Source organism: Rissa tridactyla, chromosome Z, assembly GCF_028500815.1.
Source record: "Rissa tridactyla isolate bRisTri1 chromosome Z, bRisTri1.patW.cur.20221130, whole genome shotgun sequence".
Taxonomy (NCBI): Eukaryota; Metazoa; Chordata; class Aves; order Charadriiformes; family Laridae; genus Rissa; species Rissa tridactyla.
In genome coordinates, this window is record NC_071497.1 from 75,620,529 (window position 1) to 75,634,887 (window position 14,359).

At 49.7% G+C, this 14,359-nt stretch overlaps 1 protein-coding gene across 2 annotated transcripts in view; it reads left to right on the plus strand.

Moving 5' to 3' along the window:
* LOC128902654 (myosin-IIIb-like) overlaps positions 1-14,020 on the plus strand; it is a 29,796-nt gene extending 15,776 nt beyond the window's left edge. The window contains exons 20-30 of one of the 2 annotated variants that reach the window (XM_054186015.1): positions 15-62; positions 1,564-1,611; positions 1,802-1,893; positions 3,122-3,247; positions 3,601-3,716; positions 4,045-4,244; positions 10,160-10,249; positions 10,907-11,072; positions 11,412-11,720; positions 12,032-12,113; positions 13,226-14,020. In XM_054186015.1, the coding sequence (XP_054041990.1) occupies positions 15-62; positions 1,564-1,611; positions 1,802-1,893; positions 3,122-3,247; positions 3,601-3,716; positions 4,045-4,244; positions 10,160-10,249; positions 10,907-11,072; positions 11,412-11,720; positions 12,032-12,109 (1,273 nt within the window). In that variant the 3' untranslated portion in view covers positions 12,110-12,113; positions 13,226-14,020. Of the gene's footprint in view, positions 1-14; positions 63-1,563; positions 1,612-1,801; positions 1,894-3,121; positions 3,319-3,600; positions 3,717-4,044; positions 4,245-10,159; positions 10,250-10,906; positions 11,073-11,411; positions 11,721-12,031; positions 12,114-13,225 lie in introns of those variants that run through there. The other variant, XM_054186016.1, reaches the window with a different exon arrangement.
* The last annotated feature ends 339 nt before the right edge of the window (positions 14,021-14,359 follow it).

The window sequence follows — 14,359 nt, forward strand, 5'->3', positions numbered from 1 at the left end:
TTTGTTTTCCACAGATACGGAATTCTTCTAGTTAAACCACATGTTTCCCTTACAAAAGAAAGGTAGGAACCCTTTCTTTGTTATGTGCAATCCAATTTGTTCTTCAGAGACTTTTGCTCTCAAGGTAGTATAGCAAACTGAGTAAAGGGAACAAAGTAAGGATAGGGGTTTGTGGTAACGGGGAACACAAATTCCTAGGCAAAGACAGGTAGTGTTTAAAAAGCATTTGGTACAATGATGAATTAAATCTTTCCAGTTTCAATTGCTATAAAGCCATGATATCCTGTGGGATAAGAACTGGCTAATTTAGGCAGTTGCAATAATGGTCAAGGGTATCCACTGAACTCAGTATGGCAGGGGCTCAGTGCAGTTGCCAAGTGCCTCTCCAGGCCTCTTCCTGATGATCTCATGGGAGAAGAAGAAGATAAAGACAATTCTGAGAAAAACAGCCAGCACTGAATGTCTCCCAGGCTAGAGGAGATGATTCTGGTCCAAGAATTTTTTATGTGTACAGGCATAATATACCCTCAGCACTTTCAGAACCTGGCTGTTCCTTACACAAGTAAATGTCCCTCCAGCCCTGCAGTCTTACCCTGTCAGCTTTTTCCTTCCTACATCTAGGGCAGCACCTCCCCACCTCTGCTTCTCCACTTTTCCAGTTCCTCCTTCCTGCTGTGGTCAATTGTGACTGATAGTGAGAATGAAGCATGTAAGACAGCCAGCTGAGGGTTATTTAGTCTTTTAAGACAAGGATTTGAATGTTCTCCTGGAAAAGTTCTCTCCTGGCAGTAGCTCCACCAGCCTTCACATGCTTCCTTGAAGTTACTGAGGATTCTGAATTAATAAGAATTGCAAACCCAAGTGAGGTCAAGAGAGAAATGATGGTAAACAGGCAGCATGGTGTTTTCAGACACAAAAATTGTAGGATGCATTTGAGAAAAGAATTACTGTGGATATAGATTGTGTCACAGTGGAAGCTGGCTGAGATAGAAGGAAAACCACTTCTGCTTTGCTATGCAAGATACTGGCAAAAAGTGCCAGTATGATTTCACAGCCTGGATTTTCAGGCAGAGGGAGGAAGCCGTCTGTGTGGTGCAGCTAGAGTACTGCTTTCAGTTCCAAGTGTTGAGGAATCTTTCCGAGTGACCCAAATTTTATCACTAGAGTCTGCAAAATGAAACTGGAATTGGAAAACAAGCTTTCTTCCGGAAGTCTTGCTGTGTCGACCTTGCAACTTGTGTGCTCCAAAGAGCTTGGAAACGAAATAAGGAAAAACAGTTCTGAGAATAAAATAAGCTCTGCAGAATTGCCTCCCAGGGAGTTGAAGGAAATCTGCCTCTGGGAACCCCTTTGCTGATGTTCCTGAATGTCATCCTAGCTGTACCTCAAGGAGCAATACAGACTGACAGCCAGTTACTGAAAGTGATCAAGTGACAGGGTAGAGAGAATGCAATGCAGAATTGTTGAGGAGCTTTCTTCCCCTTTATGCACCTAAGACCACTGGCTGCATAGTGTTCGCTTTGGGTGGAAAATTATTTATTTCACTTTTTTCCTCTCTTTCAGCTGCTTGGAGATACTGCAAAGTACAGATCTGACAGGCTGGATATGTGGGTAGGTGTGGATCACTGTTGCTGGTAATGGGGGCCTGAACTGCCCCCATTAATTTATACATGTAGACTGTTGTCTCGTTTCCCTTCAAGGAAAACTTAATGGCCGTAGGAAAGGCCTGTCCAAAGGACCATGGATGCAAGTTTAGACAAACAGTGTTTCTCACTGCTTCTTTCTTTCACTAACTTCACAGAAAGTCACGACTTTTCTTTAAATATTGGCACCAGGAACAGCTGGCAAAGTATGTGGAGCGACTGGAAGGAGCAGCAGTTGTCATACAGAAAGGTGAGCACTGGGGTAGGAGAGTCCCTCAACTCTGATCTCAGACCAGGGCAAAGAAAAACTTTTCTCCAGTCCCTGCTGGACCCGCCATTGCACCTTTGCAGATGACAGAAAGGCAGGCCAGGCACCATCTCCCTGTCAAGGCCCTGTGGAGTCAGAGTGCTTATTGCAGATCCCCACCACCTCCATGCTCATCCTCGTCAGACAGTGTGGGCCTTGGAAAGGGAAAGCACGTGGCAGACCTGAGCAGGGCAAGCATATGATTTGTCTGTGTCCTGAGATCTGAGTAACCGTCCTCTAGAGTGAGGGCTTGTTTGTGAGTGGTGTTGAACTGAGGAGAGGGAAAAGAACATGAGTGAAGCAGATCTCATTCCTACTTTCAGAGACAGGCAGAAGGGGTGAGGTTTTGTTTTGGTGTGTTTTTTTTCTTTCCTTTCCAGGTAGCATCTGCTCTGGCAGCCTGTTTCTCCAGAGCAGGCACTGTGGGCAGTTTGGTACTTCCCTCTGCACAGGCTCCATGAGGACTGTGCAACCAGGAGGAGGAGGCCGTCATCCTGCCTGGTCTGTCTCTGTTGTACTTCTCTTCTGTACGGGTTGTTGCACTGCTGAAGCATCTGAGCAGCTTCCAACTATGCACTGTACAGTATGACAAACATCACACTGTCACATGCTGTGCCTTGTTCTCATCTGTGGGGAGGATGTGTGGGTAGTGGGAAATGAGAGGGTGTGGCTTTTCAGTTCATGTGCTTTAGTACCTGGTAGAGTAGGCAGGATAATGCAATGTCACTAAAGTTCCTGATGATCCCTGTGATGGCTGCTTATGGGAAACATTATCCTGTGGGCTGACATCAAGGAAATCCCGTCTCCTGCACGGAAGAGCTTTGTTTTTACTGAGTAGTGTCTGAAGGGTACCAGAGAGATAGGTGGTTAACAGAGGCCCTTCTGTGAGACTTCGTTTTCTAGGTATCCTGTGCCTTGGCATTAGAGATGAGAGCTTAGATCTGTAATTTGATTTTTTTAAATCCATGTTCTGGCAGCTTAGAGAGAGGAGACAGTCCTCACATGTTTTTGACTGCCTGCTCAAGTAGAGTCTGTATAGCTCTTTATTAACATGATTGAAGTGTTGAGGGCTTTGCACTGGCTGAAGGAATATTATCTCGTGTGCTTCCCCCAGGGAGTGACAAAGCCATGATGAACATTTTTTTTCTAACCACAGCTTTTCTTTGAACAGTTTTCAGGGGATTCAGATGCAGGAAGAGTTACCTAAAACTGGTGGCTGAGCTGAGAGCTCAGGCGCAGCGGCTACAGGAGGAGGCAGAAAGAAGCCGTCAGCTGGCAGTGGAAGCAGAGGCCCAGAGTGAGTTGCTCCCACTGTCCCTGTGCATGGACAGTTGTGCGCCGATCACCTCGAAGTGCTGTAAACTCCAGGTGATGACAGCCTGCCCTCAGCTCTCCTGGGGCTGGGGGCTCCACCGATGCAGTGGGCAGGGAGGTGCTAACGTTTCTGCTATTTGAAAGTGCAGCTCTCTCTGTGGGGAGCAGAAGCAGTGTGGTGAAAGTCATTTGCCTGGCTGTGTTGGGAGGAGTGCCAAGCTCTGTCTTTCCCACACAGTCCATGCAGCAGAGCCTGTCTCTATCCTGGGCACTTGGAGGGTGGATTTCATGGATCTTGGATGCTAGACTTCATCTACTTCTTTTCACTTGTTGCAGAAAGAATCTCCCTTCCAGTCCCCATGCCACGAAAGAGGCGCCCTCAGCCTTGTACCCATTCGCCTGATAAGTCACCACAGCCACCAGTGCCACGGCCGCGCAGCAAACTAACAGAGGTAGCAACGTTGTCTCTGCTTGGGACCCCTTAGCCAGATGTGCTGGTTCCCTGCTTCTTCCATCTTCTGCATGCACATGTTCTCCTGCGTGCGGTCCCAGGAGAACATTGTCATTCTTGTTATGAGAAGTGAGAGAGCCCTTTCCTAATGTGGTTAGTTAAAAAGCATGGTTAGGACCTTTGAGGAACTGAAAGCAGTGTTTGATAGTTTGCGATTAATCTTGTCCTAAGGGACTCAGAAATGGGATCACTACCAAAGGGATCCCTTCAAAGGTTCACTCCCTTTGGCCTTGATTTCATGCCCACTTTCCCCTTTTCCTCACTTTCAGTCCACTCCTTTTGATAACTTCTTGGACCCTTCTGTGCCTCGCCCTGTTCTGGGGACAGAGAAACAGACCAGAGAAGAGGTAAAAATGAGGAAATGCAAGAGAGGAGCAACTATCCGCTGGTTCAAAGAGACACAGGCCAGGAAGGTCATGCAGGATGATGGGGCTTTTCCAAGCTGGCTGCATGGGATGATCAGCCGGAGGTGAGTACGCTGGACACAGTGGCCGCAGCTTGGTCTGTGGCAGGCAGGCATGCAGAAGCTGTATCCTTAGGAGAACCGCATAGGTTGGATTTGCCAGGATTTGCCCCCTTAAGGGATGGGAGTGACCTGCATAACCTTTCATTTTTAGGCTGTGAGCTTCAAACGGTTAGAGGGAAGCTTGGAGCTCCCCGTCAGAGGATGCAAATGCTGAAACTTTATGTAGGTCCAGGGAAAGACTGTGGAAACTCTGTTAGGCTGCTGTTAAAAAAACTGTGGGCACGCAGACAGAGGCCCCACGCAAACATATGGGCGTCCAGGCCTTTGGCTGCAGATAGTGCCAGAGCCCGGCACTCGCGATGGAGGGCAGTGGAGACAACACCTGTGTCAGATATGAACAGGTAAATGATCTGCTCGTTCTGGTGGCTGAGCTGAAGGAAGAAGTGGAGAGGTTGAGGAGTATCAGGGAATGTGAGAGGGAGAGTGACTGGTGGACCCACTCCCTGAGGGAAAGGGAACAGGGTGATGCCCCACACAAGTCAGAGGACCCCCTCCCCTCTCGTCACCAGGCAATAGGCAGGGATCGCAGAGAAGAGGGGGAATGGAAACAGGTCCCTGCTCGGGGAAGCGGGCGAATCCCTTCCCGGGCCCTCCCACCTTCCCAGTTGCCCCTGCAGAACAGGTATGAAGCCCTGCAGGAGGAACTGGCTGTTGGAGAGGAGGATGATACACCCAGGCCAGGAACGTCAGAAAGACCAAGTCGCCATGGACCCAGCATCACAACTGGCTCCAAAAGGAAAAGCAGACGGGTCATTGTTGTGGATGACTCTCTCCTGAGGGGGACGGAGGGGCCAATATGCTCTCCTGACCCACTTCACAGGGAAGCCTGCTGCCTCCCTGGGGCACGGGTCAGGGATGTGTTGGACAAATGTCCGGCCCTAGTAAACTCCTCTGACTATTACCCCCTCTTAGTATTTCAGGTGGGTAGCGATGAAGTGGGTAGAAGGAGCCCAAAATCGATTAAAAGAGATTTTAGAGCCTTGGGGCGGCAGCTTAAGGGATCAGGAACCCAAGTTGTATTCTCCTCTATCCCTTCAGTGGCAATCACGAATGAGGAAATTAACAGGAAGAGGCAACAGGTCAACTCGTGGCTCCAGGACTGGTGTTATCAGCAGGGCTTTGGGTTTTATGATCACAGGCTGCTATATGAGTCACCTGACCTGCTGGTGCAGGTGGGACACACCTGTCCCAGAAGAGGAAAAGAATTTTGGGGCAAGAGTTAGCAAGGCTCATTGACAGGGCTTTAAACTAGATACGAGGGGGGAAGGGGAGATAACTGGGCCTGTCAGGAATAAACCCGAGGGAGGCATGCCAGGGCTTGAAGGATGGTTGACTAGCGAGGACTCTCACTCTGCCATTTCATTTGAGAGAAGGGACAGACGTTTAGAAATCATGGAAGCACCTGAGAGGGGTCTGGTGGGAAATGGGCCCCACACTCACAAAAAGGTGTTGGAATCGTTAGCACATCTGAAGTGCATCTATACCAATGCACGCAGTATGCACAACAAACAGGGGGAGCTTGAAGCCATGATGCACCAGGAAAACTATGACATAGTGGCTGTCACAGAAACATGGTGGGATGCCTCACACGACTGGAGTGCCACAATCGATGGCTACAAGCTCTTCAGGAGGGACAGGCAGGAAAGGAGAGGCAGAGGAGTGGCCCTGTATATTAGAGAATGCTATGAGAGCTCAGAAATCAAGTATACTGATGATGGGGTGGAGAGTGTTTGGATTAGGTTAAGGGCCGATAAAGCTGATATCGCTGTGGGAATCTGCTATAGACCTCCCAACCAAAGCAGTGAGGCGGATGAAGCTTTCTATAAGCAGCCGGGGGAAATCTCGCGGTCACTTGCCGTTGTTCTTGTGGGGGACTTTAACCTCCCGGATATCTGCTGGGAATACAACACAGCAGAGAGGCAACAATCCAGGAGGTTCCTGGAATGTGCGGAAGATAACTTCCTCACACAGCTGGTAAGTGAGCCAACGAGGGAAGGTGCCCTCCTGGACCTGCTTCTTGTGAACAGGGAAGAACTTGTGGGGGAGGTAAAGGTTGGTGGCCGTCTAGGGCACAGTGATCATGAGATGATCAAATTTCTGATTCTTGGGGAAAGAAGGAGAGGGGTTAGTAAAACTGCCACCTTAGACTTCCGGAGGGCAAATTTTGACCTGTTCAGAAGACTGCTGGACAAAATCCCTTGGGAGGCTGCCCTGAAGGATATAGGAGCCCAGGAAGGCTGGACATACTTCAAGAGAGAAGTCTTAAAGGCACAGGAGGAGGCTGTCCCTGTGTGCCGAAAAACAACTAGGCGGGGAAGGAGACCGGCCTGGCTAAATAGGGACCTTTGGCTGGACCTCAAGAACAAAAGGAGAGTCTATGACCTCTGGAAGAGGGGGCAGGTCTCTCATGAAGACTATAAGGATATAGCAAAGCTATGCAGGGAGAAAATTAGGAGAGCCAAAGCGCAGCTAGAGCTTAACCTAGCTACAGCTGTTAACGATAACAAAAAATGTTTCTATAAATTCATTAACAACAAAAGGAGGATTAGGGAAAATCTCCCTCCCTTACTGGATGCAGAGGGAAATATAGTCACGAAGGATGAGGAAAAGGCTGACGTGCTCAATGCCTACTTTGCCTCAGTCTTTAGCAGTGGTCCCTGGGCACCCAGCCTTGTGAGCTAGGAGACAGGGAAGGGAAGCTGAACAAGGTCATCACAATTAAAGAGGAAGTGATCAGTGACCTGCTACGCCGCTTGGATGCGCACAAGTCTATGGGACCAGATGGGTTACATCAAGAATGCTGAAAGAGTTGGCAGACGTGCTCGCCAAGATGCTTTCCATCATCTCCCTGAAGTCATGGCTAACTGGGGAGGTCCCAATGGACTGGAGGGTAGCAAATGTAGGGCCCATCTACAAAAAAGTCAGAAAGGAGGATCCGGGAAACTATAGGCCTGTCAGTCTGACCTCGGTAGCAGGGAAGGTCATGGAGCAGATCATCTTGAGTGCCATTACAAGTCATATAACAGACAAGCGGGGGATCAGGCCTAGTCAGCATGGGTTTATGAAAGGCAGATCCTGCCTGACGAACCTGATCTCCTTCTATGACCAGATTATTGGATAAGGGAAAGGCTGTGGATATTGTCTACCTAGACTTTCGAAAAGCATTTGACACTGTTCCCCATAGAATTCTCATGGAAAAACTGGTGGCTCATGGCCTGGATGAGCATACGATCTGCTGGATCAAGCACTGGCTGGATGGGCGGTCCCAAAGAGTGGTGGTCAATGGAGTTAAATCCAGCTGGTGGCCGGTCACAAGTGGTGTCTCTCAGGGCTCGGTGTTGGGACCATTTCTGTTTAACATCTTTATTGATGACCTTGATAAGGACACAGAGTGTATCATCAGCAAGTTTGCAGATGACACGAAGCTAAGCGGGAGTGTTGATCTACATGAGGATAGGGAGGCTCTACAGAGAGGCTTGGATAGATTGGATTGATGGGCCAATGCTAATGGAATGTGCTTCAACAAGGCCAAGTGCCGGGTCCTGCACTTGGGCCACAACAACCCCATGCATCGCTACAGGCTTGGGGAAGAGTGGCTGGAGACCTGCCTGGCAGAAAAGGACCTGGGGGTTCTAATTGACAAGTGGCTGAACATGAGCCAGCAGTGTGCCCAGGTGGCCAAGAGGGCCAATGGCATCCTGGCTTGTATTAGAAATAGTGTGACCAGCAGAAGGAGGGAGGTGATTGTCCCCCTGTACTCAGCACTGGTGAGGCCATACCTTGAGTATTGTGTCCAGTTCTGGGCACCTCCATAAGAGAGAGATATCGAGGTGCTGGAGCGAGTGCAGAGGAGGGCAACGAAGCTGGTGAAGGGCCTGGAGAATAAATCTGATGAGGAGCGACTGAAGGAGCTGGGACTGTTTAGTTTGAGGAAGAGGAAGCTGAGGGGAGACCTCATCACTCTCTACAACTACTTGAAAGGCCATTGTAGAGAGGTTGGTGCTGGTCTCTTCTCACAGGTAATTAGTGATAGAACAAGAGGGAATGGGTTCAAGCTGCAGCAGGGTAGGTTTAGGCTGGACATTAGGAAAAAATTCTTCACAGAAAGAGTGGTCAGACACTGGAATAGGCTGCCCAGGGAGGTGGTGGAGTCACCATCCGTGGATATGTTTAAGAGTCGTTTAGATGTGGTGTTAAGGGATATGGTGTAGGGGAGAACTTTGTGGAGTGGGGTTGATGGTTGGACTCGATGATCCCAAGGGTCTTTTCCAACCTAAATGATTCTAGGATTCTATGATTCTATTAAGAGGAGCTTTAGTGAGTACCCAATAGAAAGATTCCCCTAAAGCTCCCTGATACGGGAAAAGGAAGGCTTTTTGTTGATACCTTTGCCCATCTAAGGATAGTGCAGTATAGGTGGCATTTATATCCCTGTAAGCTGAGAGAGACATCCAGAGCTGAGATGTAGGCTGTAGGCTGAGAGAGAGAACGCCCTACCTTCTTACAGAGTGGTTTACAAGACTGTGAAGTCTCGAGCTTTTTTAGGAAAACCTTTATTTAAATGCTTGAAATTTTGCTACTGGGTAAGCCTCACACTTCACTCTCTTGGCTGAGCCAAGCACTACTTTCCAAGCTGTGTGATAATCAGAGAAATGCTGATTATGCCAGTGATCAGATAGAAGCAAGACAGTGGGGTCAGCAGGTAGACAACAGAATTTCTGGCTCTAGCCACCCCTGTGTGCAAATTAGTCTATGGTGCTGTATGCTTGCCAACTGCCAGGGTCCCTTATTTGGGACTTGTGTGTGGGCATTGCTGCCAAGCGTGCCTGCCATTTGAACACTGTTATCGTCTTGTTCCAGTTTGTAACTTTTTTCTGTTAAAGCTGTATGTCTCCTTCAGTCTTACTAGATCACAAGTTGCTGGGTTTTGTCAGCTTATCAGCGTGAACATTACACAGGAGACATTACACAGGACATTTTTTTAGTAAAGGACACTACAGTAGCTGACAGCTGAGGTTTTTTTCTTTTTTTAAGATAATTAACAAGGCCCCCACCTGCATTAATGCTTTTGCCCACAGATCCAAGAATGCAGGAGAGGAACTAGCATCTGGAAGATAAAACTAACTAATTCAAATACAGGCTAGCTACGAGCACTTCACAATGAAGGACATAGCAGATCCTTCTCAAAGACACTGAAGATTAGATACATTTTAAGTGGTGCTTCCTGTTGCTGGATTTGTCTCCGTACAGCAGTGTAAGCTCAACCTCATGTAACAGAGCAGCCAGAGCAATCCCAAATTGCACTGGTGATTTGCAGTCACCTTTAGCCTGGAGCAAGGCACATGACAAGCACAAAGCGGTGCTTTGTCTGTTGGGCAGAGTGGGGGAAGACCTCCATCCAGCAGGAAGTTTAGAGAGGCGGAGTGGCATAATCCAAGTTGGTGTTTTTCCAAGGCACTTGGGCTTACCTTGTGCTGAGCCAATACCCCACAGCATCCTCACTTCTTCCGTCAGCCCTGAGGGGCAAGAAATGCATGTGTGCACAGCCTCCTCATCTCAGCGACGCTTTGTAATGTGCTCTGTGCGGGAAGGCAGCTGCTGTTGCCGCACTAGTCAGACTGCTGGAGCAGGTTTGGAGCAGCCCTGCTTGGAGAGCCTTTGGCTGAGAGTATTGTGCCTCCTCAGCCTGCTAATGCCTCCCTGCACCAGCGAGCCTGAGTCTGGAAATCTCTAGCTAGGAGCACATGGGGCAGATGCTGGCCTCCCTGTGTTCTGGGAGCACCACGTGAGATAGGATGGGAATCCCTGCACAGAGGCAGCTGCTCACAGTCTGCTGAAGAACTCTTTCCTGCTTACAGGGAAGCTGAAAACTTGCTGATTGACAAACCTTTGGGTTGCTTCCTTGTTCGGATCAGTCAGAGCCGACCCGGCTACACCTTGACATACAGGTAATGTAATCTTTTTCCTTGCAGAGAAGGAAAAAAGAAGGTCCTAAATGAGCTTTGCATGGCTGGAGGAGTTAGCGTCCTCCACAGAGGAGTCCATTGAGGATGATGCTCAGCCTCTCCTGTTGTGGGTCCCTTAAACAGTTTAGAGTAGCAGAAAAGGCACTGTGGGGTCTGTCTTTTGACAAAAGCCGGATCTCTTTGTGGGTGGGGTGCTGCAGCTACAAGGGTGCAGGTCCTGCTTAGGCTGTGCTATATGGCTGAGTGGGCAAACCGGGTTGGAGGAAGCAGTGGCTGGAGCAGAGGAGATGAGTCTAGAGGAGGGCCTGAGGAGAGGCAATCAGAGTGCTGCAAGGGCATGGTCTTTGTACAGCTTCACGCAAGGGGTAGGGCAGAGTTTTCGTGTGGACAACAGCATGGGAGGCGGTACCGTCTGCTGGAGTTTGGATCTAGCTGCTGGGGTTCTGTCACTGACTTTGGGGGAATTGCTGCTGCTACAGTGTGTGACACTCCAGCATGGTGCATCTCCTGCATCTTTGTAATATTTGTTACTGTGTCCCCGATCACATCTGGCCTCTTGAGACAAGTGCAGAAAGCAATGACTGGAGAGACATTGTGGAGAGACATGCCATGACTATTTCTATCTCTCCATCTTCCCAGGGGCGAAGGCCGCTGCAGACACTACATGATTGAGATGCAGCCCAATGCACGCTATGTCATCCTGGGGGAAGACCGAGCTCACGCCTCGCTTACCGAACTGGTTCGGTATCACCAGACTGTGGGCATCCAGCCCTTCATGGAGATACTGACTGTTCCCTGTGGGCAGGTGAATGTCAAGAATCTGCAGCCAGAAAAGGGGATGGGGCATGGACTGTGCCCTGAGCAGACAGAGTCACTGCGGCAGCATCTCTCTTTTGTGTTCCCATTGTGGGTATCCCATTCTGGCCAAGCAGCTTGGCCTCTTCTGCATGCACTGGGAAATGCTCCTAGCCGGGCACTGGGGAGCTCTGGGGTGGGGGAGAGGCCCTGGCAGTGGATTCAGGGGACAGGTCCCTGTCCCCTGAACATCAGCAGTGGTCACAGCTGGGTATTCCTCTTCGTTGTGCTTTTTGGGGTGTGCGGAGGGTCTGCAAGCCACTGCTGAATCCACTCTTCCCTTGCTCAGAAAAGTAATGAGAGTTTGGATTACGAAGAACTGGAGTGCCTCAGGCTGGGTCCACCAGAAGCCGAGGGAGAGGCCCCTCCAGAGGAGAAGCCCTGCCCCTCCAGGCCTTCCTCCAGCAGACCTGCTCTGCAGTCAGGAGCAGCTGCAGTTCTCAGACACGTGTGGTTCAGGAGGACCAAGAATTGCCAAAAGGAAGAGAGCCTGGACAAGAGCAGGACAAAGCCAAGCTCAGGCAAGGAGATAGGCAGCCAACGAGCCTTCCCTCGCCTCCACTCTTCCATATGTCTGGCGATGCAGGAAATCCAGCAGGTGAGCTGGGGCATATCCTCTGCCAAGCCTTGCCACCCATGGCCATTCTGGGATGCGTGGAGCTGCCCTACCCAGGGGCAGGAGAGAGGAGGTTTCCACAAATAGCACTCTGCTTCTTAGCTCCTGGGTCACAGGTTTTATTTGGTGGTCTTGGGATCAAGACTGTGTTCAGTGGAAGTGCTGGGCTGGGGGATATCCTGGGAGAGGCTTGCTGAGGTGCCCAGAGAAAAGTCCACAACAGAAGGGGCTGTGATGTGGCCAGTGTCCCAGTCAGTGCTCCGCTGATGCTGTCTGTCTGCTTCTCACTGCAGTTCTCTTCCACTACCTTGAACACCTCTGTGCAGAACGGCTGTCAAGCTCTCAGCATTGAGGACGTAGAGCCCAAGTGACACGGTAAGAGGAGACGGCACACAGGAGGGCAGACAGCAATTGCAGCTTCCCAGGGAAATGGAGGAGCAAAGCGGCTCTTCCCTTCCTGCTCCATCTGGAGGATCTCTTGGCCACCAACTACCCAGAAACAGAGCAGGAAAAACAGAGGGCAGTGACCAGCATTCCAGGACTGCAAAGATACCAGGAAAAATGGGAAAAATCAGCATAAGGTTGGGTTCCCAGCAGTGTACTTGCAATACAATAACAAGACTGCTGGAGGGAGCTCACAGTTTGTTAGAGACCTAGGGCTGGATGGACGAGTACTATCAGAAGTATATCTGCACACTACAGCAGTCAGCTGCAGTGGCTTAACGTTACAGAGAGAGGCACATATCAGAAGTGGGTGCTGGGCAGAGAGTCCCAGGGGGTAACAGATGCAATGAACCGAATGCAAGGCTGAGAACATAAGAAAAGGCAGCTGCCTGTGAAGACTTCAAACAAGGTCTCCACAGCTGGAAACACAGCTGGTTACTGAGGCTGTAGTATACTGGGTGCATTATAGGAGTATATGGAGTAGACCATCAGAAGGGCCATCTGACACAATTAGCTATGCCCAATGCATTAATTTTCTGAAGCATCTAGTGCATCTGCTCCCCTCTGCAGCAAGTAGGTAAATCCATGTCCCATTCAGTTGCTGAAGGCAGGAGGAAGCAGTAATAGTGCTGTTGTACACGACTGTAAAAATCTGGATTTGTGTCAGCTGGGAGTGGAGAGGGACCAGAGGACCACGCCGTTGGCTGCAGACCCGCTGCGGTCTTGCACTGGGACTGACGAGTTCCCTGCGTGGTTCCACTCCCAGGAATTCATGTTGGAGCAAAGCTTGTCAGCCAGGGCCTGTCTTGTCTTCCTCTTGATGGCGGAGAAAATCCTCTCCCTGAAGTGTTTGACTCAGTTGTTTCATTCCTGTTGTGGGTATTGATGTACATGGGGGGTGCGCCTTGTGTCTGAGGTTAAGCAGATGAAAGAAAAACTGTGTGATCTGCATAGATGACTGCAACTGTCATCTATGACAGTTTGCGGAATGGAGCCCTCTTTCTATGTCTTCTGCTGAGTTGTATTTCTTGACTTTCTTGCAGGTCAAAGTGTCTCAGCCCTGTCGTCTTCCAGTGCTGCTGGTCCTTCCCTAACTGGGTGAACATATCCAGACATACAGTGGCATTTTTTCTTTTTTTTTCTTTTTTTTGCTGCACCAGCTGGCCCTGTGCCTTTGGACAGGGCTGCTGCAGAAATGAATTTTCATCAGCACTCAGCCGGTCTCAGTGGCTGAGACTGCAGTATCTGGATCAGTCTCATCCTTGCAGAGGGGAGAGGATGGGAACAGTCACACTGCACAGATAGAGCAGTGCCTGACAATCTGTCTGTCAATACTTCAACATGCCTGGAGACCCCCTCGCCTCGCACTGTTAATAGTCACAAACTGGATATCTCTCAAAACCCTGTTCTCTCACAGATACCTGTACTGATTTCCTACCTCTTTCTCTGCAAGTCCTTTATCTCTGTTTTGGTCCTGTGTATACACTGCTCTGGGTGACAAGGAAAGCTGGGCTTGGGAAGTAAGGAATGAAACTGTTGTGTCCTTTCTCTTGAGTGCAGGAGCACTTGAACAGGAGCTGAGACAAGGGGCAAGAAGATCTTTTTGCAGAGGAAATTTCCTGCCCTTGCATCAGTGTGCTGGCACGCTGCTCACCAGTTCTTAGCCAGAGCTCAAGTCAAGGAATCATTGGCGAAACAGTCTTGTTCATCCTGCTCGGAATCCTTACAAGTCTGGGCTGGACAACATCCTACTTTACATTGAGGGTAGAGGGCTTGCAACATACACGTTCCTTGTTATATATTTTCAACTTTAAAATAAATCTCTTTTATTCTTATAAGGAGAAGCTCGGCGTTTTCTCCGTTTCTGTTACTTGCAGTCAGTCCAGCCACAGAGTGCAAATGGAGGAGAATGGCTAACACCCCTGACGGCAGACACGGGGTCATGTGAAGTGTCTCAGTGGAGAAGCTGAAGGCTCATGGGCCAGTAATCCTGGTGTACAACTGCACCTGTAATAGCGCTCTCCTCCCACATGCCAACTTTATCTCCTGCGTATGCCACAGGCGAGACCTCCCCTTTGCAGCCTGCGCTGGCTCAGTGGGAGCCAGCAGAGCTCCCACTCCTCTCTGACTCAGCAGGAACCAATCTCCCCCTGGCAGATCCCTCTGCGTGGGGGGAC